Source organism: Saccopteryx bilineata, chromosome 9, assembly GCF_036850765.1.
Source record: "Saccopteryx bilineata isolate mSacBil1 chromosome 9, mSacBil1_pri_phased_curated, whole genome shotgun sequence".
Taxonomy (NCBI): Eukaryota; Metazoa; Chordata; class Mammalia; order Chiroptera; family Emballonuridae; genus Saccopteryx; species Saccopteryx bilineata.
In genome coordinates this window covers 71,259,847-71,273,296 of record NC_089498.1, presented here as the reverse complement: position 1 = coordinate 71,273,296, position 13,450 = coordinate 71,259,847, and the positions used below count along the sequence as shown (strand labels likewise).

Below are 13,450 nucleotides of genomic sequence, written 5' to 3'. Positions count from 1 at the left end.
GCCGATATTCACGTTGCACTTTGGTCATAGATTCAAATTTAGCGAGCCACAGAACACACTGAACTTTCCTCCGTACCGTCCACATCTCGAATGGCATGGCCATGGGCTGCTCCGCTGTATATACGGTGTCACATCATCATCTGTGCATGCGCACATGCTGCCACATCATCCTACAGAAATTAATACTTCTCGTCTCTCTCCCTCCCTGTATGTCTGTCCCTATCTATACCTCTCTCTGTCAAAAAACCCAAAAAAACCCTACAGTTTAAAGGTGACTTGAGTATTCCCCTGCAACAAAGACCTCTGGTGTGGCTTCAAATAAAATGTCTATTTTATAATTTTTTATAGTGACTTGATCAGTCTCAGTGCCTTGGACTGTAGATCACAGTGACAGGTGTACTGAGATTGGGCAGTTTTCTTCTCAGATTATTTATGAAGTCCTTTGCAGGATCCTGGGGAAGCTTGAAGGGCTCTGGCCTACTACTAATTTATAAATTATTCTGCCCACCCAGTCTCAAACATAATCTCCCTTAATATTTATTTCCTGATCTAGAAATGGATCCACCATCACCTTTTCTCACTCTCTTGCTCAATTAATTTTTCCGTGAGATACTCCATTTGGCCATGACACCAGTAAGCCCGACCCCAGCATACTGTATCTAGCCTAGGCAATCTAGAAATTCACACAGTACTAGGAAATAGCCACAATTGCTCTATTTTGATGGGATGGTGATCCAATTATCCTGCTAGATCCAGGGTAGGCTGTGCCACAGAAAGTAACAACTCTGCTGTGTGATAAATCAACCAAGTAGAAACCCTACAGTGTCTACAAATAACTCAAGTTTTTCTTTTGAATAATGACCTATTGAGGTCTTGAAGGTAAGAACCAAGCAAGGGATCTAGAACTGATTTGATTTTTAAAAATTATAGTGTTCATGTTTTAAGTGTTTATTCCATAGAGATAACTACTATTGACATTCTACATGAATTGTTTTTAAAGTATAAGTCCTACAATACACCAGAAAGTATTGTATTATCCACAGAGCATCATCATGCTCCTGCCCTCTGGATATTTGCCTAGGTAGGGAAAAAAGTTAACTAGTAAAAAAAAAAAAAAAAAAAGCTAACGTACTACTACTACTGGCGAATTCTACCAAACATGTAAGAAATAAATAATACCAACTCTACAGAAATTATTCTAGAAAAGTGAAGCACACTTCCCATCTTTAAACTAAAGCAAAGACATAACAAGAAAACTACAGACTGCTATCCTTCATAAACATATATACAAAAAGAAATGCTAACAAAATTTTAGCAAATTAAATCCAACAGTACATAAACAAGGTAGTCCTTTTTTTGAGAGACTAGAAGGGGGGGAGAGAGATGAGAAGCATCAACTCATAGTTGATCCTTTTAAACTTTTTCCTACACACACACACACACACACACACACGCACACGTAATCTTTAGCAAAACAAAGTCATTCTATAAAATTTCAAACATGCCTTATAGTCATCCCTCTCCCTCTTAAGATTGATATTTTTGGTTAAAAATAATGAGTCATTACTTTTAATGGCTATGTACTGTTCTTCTCTATCAGCTATTTTCAACCTTTTTCATCTCATGGCACACATAAAATTCTGTGGGACACCAAAATATATATCCTATTTTTTGTAGATCTGACAAAGAAGGTATAATTTTGGTTCATTCATACCAGATGGTTATTGTTGTGTTGGCTGTTTTGGGTTTTTTTGTTTTGTTTTGTTTTTTTGAGAGAGAGTGAGAGAAAGAGACAGACAGGAGGGGAGAGAGATAAGAAGCATCAATTCATAGTTGTAGCACCTTAGTTATTCATTGATTGCTTTCTCATACATGCCTTGCCTGGGGGGGGGGGGGTTCCAGCTGAGCCAGTGACACCTTGCTCAAGCCAGAGATTGAGCTCAAGCCAGCGACCTTGGTGGTTAAGCCACCAACCTCTGGGCTCAAGCCAGTGACCATGGGGTCATGTCTATGATCTGCCGCACTTCCGGAAGGGGCACCTCTTTCATTGGTGGTCAGTGAGAGGAGCACTGTATGTGGCGGCCCTCCAATGGTCTGAGGGACAGTGAACTGGCCCCCTGTGTAAAAGGTTTGGGGACCCCTGCAAGCTGATGAGACTGCACTCAAGCTGGTGACCTCAGGGATTTGAACTTGGGTCCTCAGCTTTTCACACTTTTAGTTTGCTTTATTATTAATAAGGTCAAATCTCTCAAACACTACAGACAAAGAGAAAAAGATGAGAAGCATCAACCTGTAGTTGCAGCACCTTAGTTGTTCACTGAAGGTAAGAGTTTACAATTGTTAAGACATAATTATTTTATGCATCAAAAAGAAAACACTGCTGGCCCTGGCCAGTTGGCTCAGCAGTAGAGCATCAGCCCAGCATGTGGAAGTCCTGGGTTTGATTCCTAGTCAAGGCACACGGGAGAAGTGCCCTTCTTTCTCTCTCTCTTCTCCTCCCACAGCCATGGCTCAAATGATTCAAGCAAGTTGGCCCCAGGTGCTGAAGATGGCTATCCCTGGTAGGGGGCTTGCCAAGTAGATCCCAGTCAGGGTACATGCAGGAGTCTGTCTCTGTCTCCAGCCTCTCACTTAATAAAATTAAATTAAAAAAAAAAAAACACTGCCAAGTAAATTATAACACAAAATCAATCAGCAATAACCTGACCAGGCGGTGGCGCAGTGGATAGAGCATCGGACTGGGATGCAGAGGACCCAGGTTCGAGACCCTGAGGTCGCCAGCTTGAGCGTGGGCTCATCTGGTTTGAGCAAAAGCCCACCAGCTTGAACCCAAGGTCGCTGGCTCCAGCAAGGGGTTACTCGGTCTGCTGAAGGCCCATGGTCAAGGCACATATGAGAAAGCAATCAATGAACAACTAAGGTGCTGCAACGTGCAACAAAAAACTAATGATTGATGCTTCTCATCTCTCTTCGTTCCTGTCCGTCTGTCCCTGTCTATCCCTCTCTCTGACTCACTCTCTCTCTCTGTAAAAAAAAAAAAAAAATCAATCAGCAATAAATGAATACATTTCAGACATTAAAATATGAAAGAATGCATATTAAAATTCATAAAATATAGTAAATAGTGGAGATTCTACACTACATTAGAAAAGGTTTCGATCTTTAAGATATAGAAGTAATTTTTCAAATCTTTTTTTTTTTTTTACAGAGACAGAGAGAGAGTCAGAGTGAGGGACAGGGACAGATAGACAGGAACGGAGAGATGAGAAGCATCAATCATTAGTTTTTCATTGCGCATTGCGACACCTTAGTTGTTCATTGATTGCTTTCTCATATGTGCCTTGACCATGGGCCTTCAGCAGACCGAGTAACCCCTTGCTCGAGCCAGCGACCTTGGGTCCAAGCTGGTGAGCTTTTGCTCAAACCAAATGAGCCCGCGCTCAAGCTGGCGACTTCGGGGTCTCGAACCTGGGTCCTCAGCATCCCAGTCCAATGCTCTACCCACTGCGCCACCGCCTGGTCAGGCTTTCAAATCTTAATTAAGATCTAAAGCAGCCATGTGGTTAGAGAAAATATCAAATAGTTGAGTTTGAATTCAGTATCTTAAGATTTCATTACATCATCTATTCAACAAATTTTTAGAATGGCCTAAAATATGCCTGTCACTGATGTTGTAAATAGCAGAGACATAGTTCCTGTTATTTATGTAGTTTTTAACTTTATTGGGCCATGAGTATAAAATATGAGCTATATAATTTCCTTTTTAATTTTGAAGTTTTTTAAAGGCCTATTTACCATAATACCAATTTTGGTAAATGTTCCCTAGATCATATATGTCAGGAGCTGGAACTACTGGATGTAAGGATTTGTGAGCTTGAGCAAAGTATGTACTTGACACATATAAGGAGTTCGTACATGTTTGTATTTGAAATGTTATGTTCTTGATGAGAAGTTCAGACTTTTTAAATTTAAATTTATTTATTTTCCAAGTGAGAGGAGGGGAAATAGAGAGACAGACTCCAGCATGCACCTCAACTAGGATCCACCCTGGCAACCTGGGGCTGATGCTCTGCCCATCTGGGATCACACTGGCAATGGAGTTATTTTTAGCACCTGAGGCAGAAACTCCAGGAAGCCACCCTCAGTGCTCAGGGAAAATACACTTTAACCAATTGAGCCATGGCTGCAGGAGGAGAAGGTGGGAGAGGGGAAGGGAAAGGGAAAGGGGAAGCAGATGGTCGCTTCTCATGTGTGCCCTGTCTGGGAATCAAACCCAGGACAGCCACACGCCAGGCCAACGCTCTACCACTGCGCCAACTGGCGAAGGTTAAATTTAAATTTATTGATATTAGAGAGGGGAAGGGGAGACAGAGTCAGAAACATCTATTTCAAATGTGCCTCCACCCGAGAAGGAACAGGCAACCTCTGCCATCTGGCCAGGGGGAGAACGTCAGTTTTAGTTAACCAAGCACCATATAAATAGAAAACAGTAAGTAATACAAGAATATAAAGGTAGAAGGGAAAGATGAATTCGGAATAAAACAAACCAAATAAAATTACTAAAAGTATGAGGCAAATCCTGAGATTGGTTTTAGAGAATGGGCAAGAATTCCCTGGCATACAAACGAATAACTATGGCAAGAATAGAAACTGAAGATTTTTATTTTAAATTAAGAATGTACTCCAGTAACTCTTTGGAATTTCCTTGAGACCTTAAATTAAGATTTAAATTACTCTGCATTTTTTCTTAATAGAATGTACACAATTGGGACTGGTGGAGAAGAGTTGGAAAAGGCATTCATGATTGTAGGAGGATCTGGAAACCAACAGCACTGTTTACGGCTACGCGAAGCAGCAAGTGATGCTGAAGTGGGCGAGGAGGATGGAGGGAGTCTGGAAGCCGCTTATGCCAAAGCTTCAAAAACATGGATACAGTGTGCCTTACAACCTTTATCTGTAGCCTCGGTAAGCACTGGGGCCCTCTGCAGCCCCTGGGCTCCGGCCGACAGCAGCCGGCCCCGCTCGCGCTCACCTGCGCCTGGACGTACAGGGAGACGCAGTCTTGCGACAACCGGTACTTGCGCAGCAGCCGCAGGCATTTCACCAGATGCTCCTCCCCCGCCGACAGCTCCTCAGTGTCGATGTGGTTCACTCCGAGATGGAACTCAATAACCGCCAGCCTCACCGCCCCCTGGGCCGCGGGCCCTTCGACCTCCGCCACCTCCGCTGGCAGCCCCAGGGCGTGGTCCCCCGCGTCCATGCCGTCCTCGGCCTGAAGCCGCTCATCCTCGTCCTCAGGAGCGGGGCCCAGCAGCGCTTTAACCTCGTCCAGCAAAACTCGGGCGCCGTATTTGGACTTGTACGGTTCCTTCTCGGGGTTTTTATGCAAGTCTACCCGCGACAAGGTCAGCGCCGCCTGGAATTTCTCGCGAATCTCAGCCCACGGAGGATTCGCCATACCAGCTTTGGCAGCTCAGCTTGCCTCAATGTTTCCAGCCCGGACTCCCGCCTTCCTCCTGCTTTGCGACACTTCACTTACGGCACCTGATAGGCCTGGGCAGTGCAGAACTGTAACCACTGAAGTCCGTCAAGGGAACCGCAATATGCTCAGCACGGGCCAATTGGAAGGTGTAGTGGTTACCGTAGCAACCGTTGTCACTGACGCGAAGCTGTCAAAGAGGGTGGCCTCCACCTCCAGGCGGCTAATTACTGTGAGCTAGATAACATTCTATACATTAAAATCATCTAATTCTGGCCTGACCAGGAGGTGGCGCAGTGGATAGAGCATCGGACTGGGATGCGGAAGGACCCAGGTTCGAGACCCAGAGGTCACCAGCTTGAGTGCAGACTCATCCGGTTTGAGCAAAGCTCACCAGCTTGGACCCAAGGTCACTGGCTCAAGCAAGGGGTTACTCAGTCTGCTGAAGGCCCGCGGTCAAGGCACATATGAGAAAGCAATCAATGAACATCTAAGGTGTTGCAACGCGCAATGAAAAACTAATGATTGATGCTTCTCATCTCTCTCTGTTCCTGTCTGTCTGTCCCTGTCTATCCCTCAATCTGACTCACTCACTGTCTCTGTAAAAAATAAATAAATAAATAAATAAATTTAAAAATCATCTAATTCTGCCCTGGCCGGTTTGCACAGTGGTAGAGCGTGCGGAAGTCCTGGGTTCGATTCCCTGCCAGGGCATACAGGAGAAGCATCCATCTGCTTCTCCACCCCTCCCCCTCTCCTTCCTCTCTGTCTCTCTCTTCCCCTCCCGCAGCGAGGCTCCATTGGAGCTAAGATGGCCCGGGCGCTGGGGATGGCTCCGTGGCCTCTACCTCGCAACAGAGCTACCCCCCATGGGCAGAGCATCCCCCCTGGGGTGGGCGTGCCAGGTGGATCCCGGTTGAGCCGGAGTCTGTCTGACTGCCTCCCCGTTTCCAGCTTCAGAAAAATACAAAAAAAGCAAACAAACAAATAAAATCATCTAATTCTTAGAACTCTGTGAGATACTATTATTCCTCTGCTGTATTTTGAAGATAAAGAATTTACCAAAAGTCACATACAATAAGCAGGCACTTCCTGACCAGGCGGTGGCTCAGGGGATAGAGCGACGGACTGGAATGCAGAGGACCCAGGTTCGAGACCCTGAAGTCGGCAGCTTGAGTGTGGGCTCATCTGGTTTGAGCAAAGCTCACCAACTTGGACCCAAGGTTGCTGGCTGGAGCAAGGGGTTACTTGGTCTGCTGAAGGCCCGTGGTCAAGGCACATATGAGAAAGCAATCAATGAACAACTAAGGTGTCGCAACACGCAACGAAAAAGTAATGATTGATGCTTCTCTCCGTTCCCGTCTGTCTGTCCCTGTCCATCCCTCTCTCTCTCTCTGTCTCTGTTAAAAAACAAAATAAGCAGGCACTTTTGCTCCAGAGCACACACTTTTAAACATTATGCTACACTGTCTCGTAATAGGAGTTCAATAAATAAACCACCATAACATATGGTGCTGATCTCTAAAGCTACAGATGAAAACTGAAATAGAGCTTTTTAAAAAATCCTTGCACATACCTGACCAGGCGGTGGCACAGTGGATAGAGCGTCAGACTGGGATGCAGAGGACCCAGGTTCGAGACCCCAAGGTCTCCAACTTGAGCAAGGGCTCATCTGGTTTGAGCAAAAGCTCACCACCTTGAGCCCAAGGATTGATGCTTCTCATCTCTCCATTCCTGTCTGTCTGTCCCTGTCTCGGTAAATAAATAAATAAATCCTTACACAGTCTCAACTAATAAAGACGTCAGATTAGGAAACTTGAGATGGAAGAGTTCTAGCTGACATTTGGGAAACATATTCCTCTCTGGCCTTCTTTTTTTGTTTTTGTTTTTTTTTTATTTTTTTATTTTTCATTTTTCCGAAGCTGGAAACGGGGAGGCAGTCAGACAGAATCCTGCATGCGCCCGACCGGGATCCACCGGCATGCCCACTAGGGGGCGATGCTCTGCCCATCTGGGGCGTCGCTCTGTTGCGTCCAGAGCCATTCTAGCGCCTGAGGCAGAGGCCACAGAGCCAACCCCAGCGCCCGGGTCATCTTTGCTCCAATGGAGCCTCGCTGCAGGAGGGGAAGAGAGAGACAGAGAGGAAGGAGAGAGGGAGGGGTGGAGAAGCAAATGGGCGCCTCTCCTGTGTGCCCTGGCTGGGAATTGAACCCGGGACTCCTGCATGCCGGGCCGACGCTCTACCGCTGAGCCAACCAGCCAGGGCCTCTGGCCTTCTTTTTATACCAATATTTTGAGGATTGGGCATTACCTGTGAGACGTTATATAGCAGTCCCTGTGCAATTTGTCCAATGAATGCTACAGACTAGAGTACAGATCAGTGCAGTGACTTGAGATCTAGCTCATGAAGAAAATAATCAGAAGAGGCAGAAAAGTATAATGCATGTTGTGATGAAAGGGTATTGTTTGGTTAAAGCACAACTAATGTCTATCAATTATGTTCATTCCAGAGAAAATAGCACACTAGTAAGAGCACTAATTTCTTTGTTGTCTACACTAGGTAGCCAAGTTCATGGAAAATTCATTAATGAGAGCAGGGTAACTATCATCTGTAGTATATAATATTGATCTGAAAGTGCCAAAAAATGCAATTGGACATTCTTTTAAACAAAATAAGAGGTATAATAATTTGGAAGATGGGAAAATTATCATTATTTACAGATAGTATGACTATCTTCCTGAGAAAGCAAAGTAAAACAGAAAAATTGGCCCTAGCCAGTTGGCTCAACAGTAGAACGTCGGTCCAGCATGTGGAAGTCCTGGGTTTGATTCCCAGTCAGGGCATACAGGAGAAGCACCCATCTGTTTCTTCACCCTTCCCCCTCTCCTTCCTCTCTATCTCTCTCTTCCCCTCCCACAGACAAGTCTCCATTGGAGCAAAGTTGCCCAGGGCGCTGAGGATGGCTCCATGGCCTCCACCTCAGGCGCTAGAATGGCTCTGGCCACCATGGAGCTACACCCCAGATGGGCAGAGCATTGCCCCCTGGTGGGCATGCCAGGTGGATCCTGGTTGGGTGCATGTGGGAGTCTGTCTGACTGCCTTCAGCTTCTAACTTTGGAAAAATACAAAACAAAACAAAACAAAACAAAAAAACCCCACAGAAAAACTTAAAAAAGTTTAGTAAGTAGGCGTATAAATAAAGGTATAAAATCAACTTTTTATTGGAGAAAAAAGGCACTTTCATAATAGCAACAACAAAAATCTAGCATAAACTCAAGCTATTTAATGAGCTAAATAAAAACAGTGAGAATGGCCTTGACCAGGTAGTTCGTAGTTAGAGTACGATTTCAATGTGCCAGGGTTACGGGTTCATTCCTGGTCCAGGCACATACAGGAGTCAACCAATGAATGTATAAATGGGTGGAGCAACAGATTGATGCTTCTCTCTCTCTTTCTCTCTTCCCTTTCTCTGTAAAATCAATAAAAATTTTAAATCTTATTTCCCAGATTGTAGGCCCTAAACAGCATTATCTATTAAGGAAACATGACTCCTTTGAGAAAATGGTACCCTACAGCAGATTAGCTAGGTTGGTTAGTGTTGTCCTGATACACCAAGGTTGTGAGTTTGATCCCTAGTCTTGGCACACATGAGAATCAATCGATGTATGAATAAGTGGAACAACAAATCAATGTTTCTCTTTCTCTCCTCTCCTCTCTTTCTCTCTAAAATTACATTTTTAAAAATCATATTTTTCTAAAAGAGAAAATGCTAATTCTGGTTCTGGGACAGGATAAGCCTGGATATCGTCACACTAGAATTCAAAGAAACTATCAAAGTCTAAAAAAGTTAGGTCAAAAAGACTGAGAAGGTGCCAATTTAAAAAGAGGCCTGTGGACAGTGCTACCAGTACCTGGGTGGAGAAGCTGAAGTCATCATTGGATTAGAAATATTTAAAGTGGACAGAAAACTGTTTCAGCAATGCAGACAAGTGTGTTGTTATGTGTGATGGCGCTGTGGGGAAAACATCTCCAGATAACCTACACGACAAATTTCCAGCTGAGCACGTACAGATTGTTTTGACAATTATGCAGTCCTAGTTATGATTGGTGGAGAGCCATATACTCTTGGACTTTTTGATACTACAAGGCAAGAGGACCATCAGATTATGACTGCTGAGTTATCCACAGATTTATTTCTAGTCTGTATTTTAGTGATCTTTCCATCTTCATTTGAAAAAGAAAAGCATGGGTACTGAGATAACTCACCACTGTCCAGACTCCTTTCTTGCTTCTTGGGACAAAAGTTGATCTCAAAGATGAGCCCCCCTACTGCTGAGAAATTTGCTAAGAACAAACAGAAGCCTGGCACTCCAGAGACTGCTGAAAAGCTGGCCTGTAATCTGAAGGCCCACACTTATACGGAGTGTTCTGCACTCACACAGAAAGGCCTAAAGAATGTATCTGATGAAGCAGTATCAGCTTTCCTGGATCCTCCCCAACTGAAGGGCCACATGTGTGTGCTGCTATGAACATCCCTCTGGAGCCCTTTTGCACAGCTAGAGCCAGCATCATAATAAAAGCAATGCTTAAATCAAACTAAAGATCTAAAATTCATTTTTGCAATAAAAGAGAATTTCACTATTCAATGAGGTAACAATTTGTGCATGAGGAACTGCAATAGGTTAAAGTATACCAGATATGTTAAAATCTACAAATTTAAAAATAATCAACAGTAACAATGAAAAACAAATGCCCCGCCTGACCAGGCGGTAGCACAGTGGATGGAGCGTCGAACTGGGATGCGGAAGTACCCAGGTTCGGGACCCCGAGGTCACCAGCTTGAGCGCGGGCTCATCTGGTTTGAGCAAAAAAGCTCACCAGCTTGGACCCAAGGTCGCTGGCTCGAGCAAGGGGTTACTCAGTCTGCTGAAGGCCCACAGTCAAGGCACATGTGAGAAAGCAATCAATGAACAAATAAGGTGTTGCAATGCGTAACGAGAAACTGATGATTGATGCTTCTCGTTTCTCTCAGTTCCTGTCGGTCTGTCCTTGTCTATCCCTCTCTCTGACTCTCTCTCTGTCTCTGTAAAAAACAAAAAAAAAACAAACAAAAAAAACAAATGCCCCGGCTTCTTCAAAAATTAAGTTGCAAGAAAAGAATTTCCCTTCTACAGAATTAGCCAGTACATACATAAATAAGAACTACACAGGCCCTGGCCGCTTGGCTCAGCAGTAGAGCGTCGGCCTGGCGTGAGCGGGACCCGGGTTCGATTCCCGGCCAGGGCACATAGGAGAAGCGCCCATTTGCTTCTCCACCCCCCTCCCTCCTTCCTCTCTGTCTCTCTCTTCCCCTCCTGCAGCCAAGGCTCCATTGGAGCAAAGATGGCCCGGGCGCTGGGGATGGCTCCTTGGCCTCTGCCCCAGGCGCTAAGAGTGGTTCTGGTAGCGGCAAAGCAACGCCCCAGAGGGGCAGAGCATCGCCCCCTGGTGGGCAGAGTGTTGCCCCTGGTGGGCATGCCGGGTGGTTCCCGGTCGGGCGCATGCGGGAGTCTGTCTGACTGTCTCTCCCTGTTTCCAGCTTCAGAAAAATACAAAAAACAAACAAAAAAAAAAAACTACACATGCACTTACTTTTTGACAAGGCAAACCCACTTCCAGGAATCTACCCTAATGATACACCTTCAACAGTATGAAATGCATAGACACAAGGTTCTTCACTGCAGTACTGTTCACAACTGCAAAATGTAGGAAACCTATGTTCTCTTACATAGGAAATGATAAAAAAAAATGATAAAAAAATGAATAAATAATGTTATACCCATACAATGGAGTATGATGCAGATATAAAACAAATTTTAAAATAATACGCCTGACTAGGCGGTGGCGCAGTGGATAGAGCGTCGGACTGGGACGCAGAGGATCCAGTTTTGAAACACCAAGGTAGAAAGGAGAGAGAGAGAGAAAGAGAGAGAAGGGGGAGGAGCAGGAAGCATCAACTCCCATATGTGCCTTGACCAGGCAAGCCCAGGGTTTCAAACCGGGGACCTCCGCATTTCCAGGTTGACGCTTTATCCACTGCACCACCACAGGTCAGGCAAGGTCGCCATCTTGATCGTAGGCTCATCTGGTTTCAGCACAGCTCACCAGCTTCCAAGGTCGCTGGCTCGAGCAAGGGGGTTACTTGCTCCATCTGCTGAAGGCCCACGGTCAAGGCACATATGAGAAAGCAATCAATGAACAACTAAGGTGTCACAATGAAAAACTGATTGATGCTTCTCATCTCTTTCCGTTCCCGTCTGTCTGTCCCTATCTATCCCTCTGGAAAAAAAAAAAAAAGATTGAAATATAATCGAGTTCTAAAAATTAGTGATTTTTATAACCTTGGCAGTGAGGAATACTTTTCTAAGCATAGAACTGCCTGCAATGATAAAAGATTGATAGTTACAACAGCATAAAAAACCCAAAACTGGCCCTGGCCGGTTGGCTCAGCGGTAGAGCATCAGCCTGGCGTGCGGGGGACCCCGGTTGATTCCCGGCCAGGGCACATAGGAGAAGCGCCCATTTGCTTCTCCACCCCACCCCCTTCCTCTCTGTCTCTCTCTTCCCCTCCCGCAGCCAAGGCTCCATTGGAGCAAAGATGGTCCGGGCGCTGGGGATGGCTCCTTGGCCTCTGCCCCAGGCGCTAGAGTGGCTCTGGTCGCAGCAGAGCAACGCCCGGAGGGGCAGAGCATCGCCCCCTGGTGGGCAGAGCGTCGCCCCTGGTGGGCGTGCCGGGTGGATCCCCGTTTCCAGCTTCAGAAAAATACAAAAAAAAAACCCAAAAAAACAAAAAAAACCCCAAAACTTTGTCAAAATATCATACCCAGTTAAAAGACAAAAAACTAAAAAAAAAAAAAATTGCTTCATGATATGTTCATTATTTAATAAAGAACTTATCAACAAGTGGAAGACCTCAGCAGAAAAGAAGACAAACACACAGGATAATTTCTTACCAAATTGTCAATAAATGGGAGATGTTAACCCTCCCTCTAGTAAAAGATGCAAATAAAAAGATCCAGTATCATTTTGGAACCTAGCAAACTGACAAAAGGAAGCCCAAGTTCAGGGTCCCATTGCTGTGTGGAAAGAGTTTCTTTTGTCTCCTGTCGAGTGGAATGTAAACAAGTACTGGTTCCGAGAGCAACTGGCACCAAAATTTAATATACGAGGCCCTGGCCGGTTTGCTCAGTGGTAGAGCGTCGGCCTGGCATGCGGAAGTCCCTGGTTCGATTCCGGCCAGGGCACACAGGAGAGGCGCCCCTCTGCTTCTCCACCCCTCCCCCTCTCCTTCTTCTGTCTCTCTCTTCCCCTCCCGCAGCCAAAGCTCCATTGGAGCAAAAGATGGCCCGGGTGCTGGGGATGGCTCCTTGGCCTCTGCCCCAGGCACTAGAGTGGCTCTGGTCTCGACAGAGCGACGCCCGGATGGGCAGAGCATCGCCCCCCTGGTGGGCGTACCGGGTGGATCCCGGTCCGGAGCATGCGGGAGTCTGTCTGACTGACTCCCCGTTTCCAGCTTCAGAAAAAGACAAAAAATAAATAAAAAATTAATATACGTTCACTTTGACCCTGAAATTCTTTTTGAAAGTTTATCTTAAATTAACAAACAAGTAGGCAAAGATTTACACAAGGACACTCATTGTAGAATTGTTTATAATAGTGAATACTTTCAAATAATCAGCATGGCCACCTAGAGTCCTGGTTACATATGCAGTGAGATACCATGTAGTCATCAAAATGTCATAGGGGTCTACTTACAGAAAAAGTGTGTACCACATGTTGAGGGAGAAAGAGCAATTCACAAAACTGTTAGATATGGGATGATTATTTGTTGTTATTTTCTCTTGTGTTAGGACTTTTACATCCATCGTTTATTTTTAAAATAAAAATTTCAAGTTATTTTCAATTTTAGGGAAAAAGTCACCAACACCATA

At 45.1% G+C, this 13,450-nt stretch overlaps 1 protein-coding gene and 1 pseudogene across 1 annotated transcript in view; one reads left to right on the top strand and one right to left on the bottom strand.

Annotated features, from left to right (window-relative positions):
• KIFBP (kinesin family binding protein) overlaps positions 1 to 5,514 on the bottom strand; it is a 35,491-nt gene extending 29,977 nt beyond the window's left edge. The window contains exon 1 of the mRNA XM_066243517.1: positions 5,033 to 5,514. Coding sequence (XP_066099614.1) covers positions 5,033 to 5,458 — 426 coding nt within the window. The 5' untranslated portion in view covers positions 5,459 to 5,514. The remainder of the gene's footprint in view (positions 1 to 5,032) is intronic.
• Positions 5,515 to 5,603: 89 nt separating this feature from the next.
• On the top strand, positions 5,604 to 10,132 carry LOC136313648 (cell division control protein 42 homolog pseudogene; annotated as a pseudogene).
• The last annotated feature ends 3,318 nt before the right edge of the window (positions 10,133 to 13,450 follow it).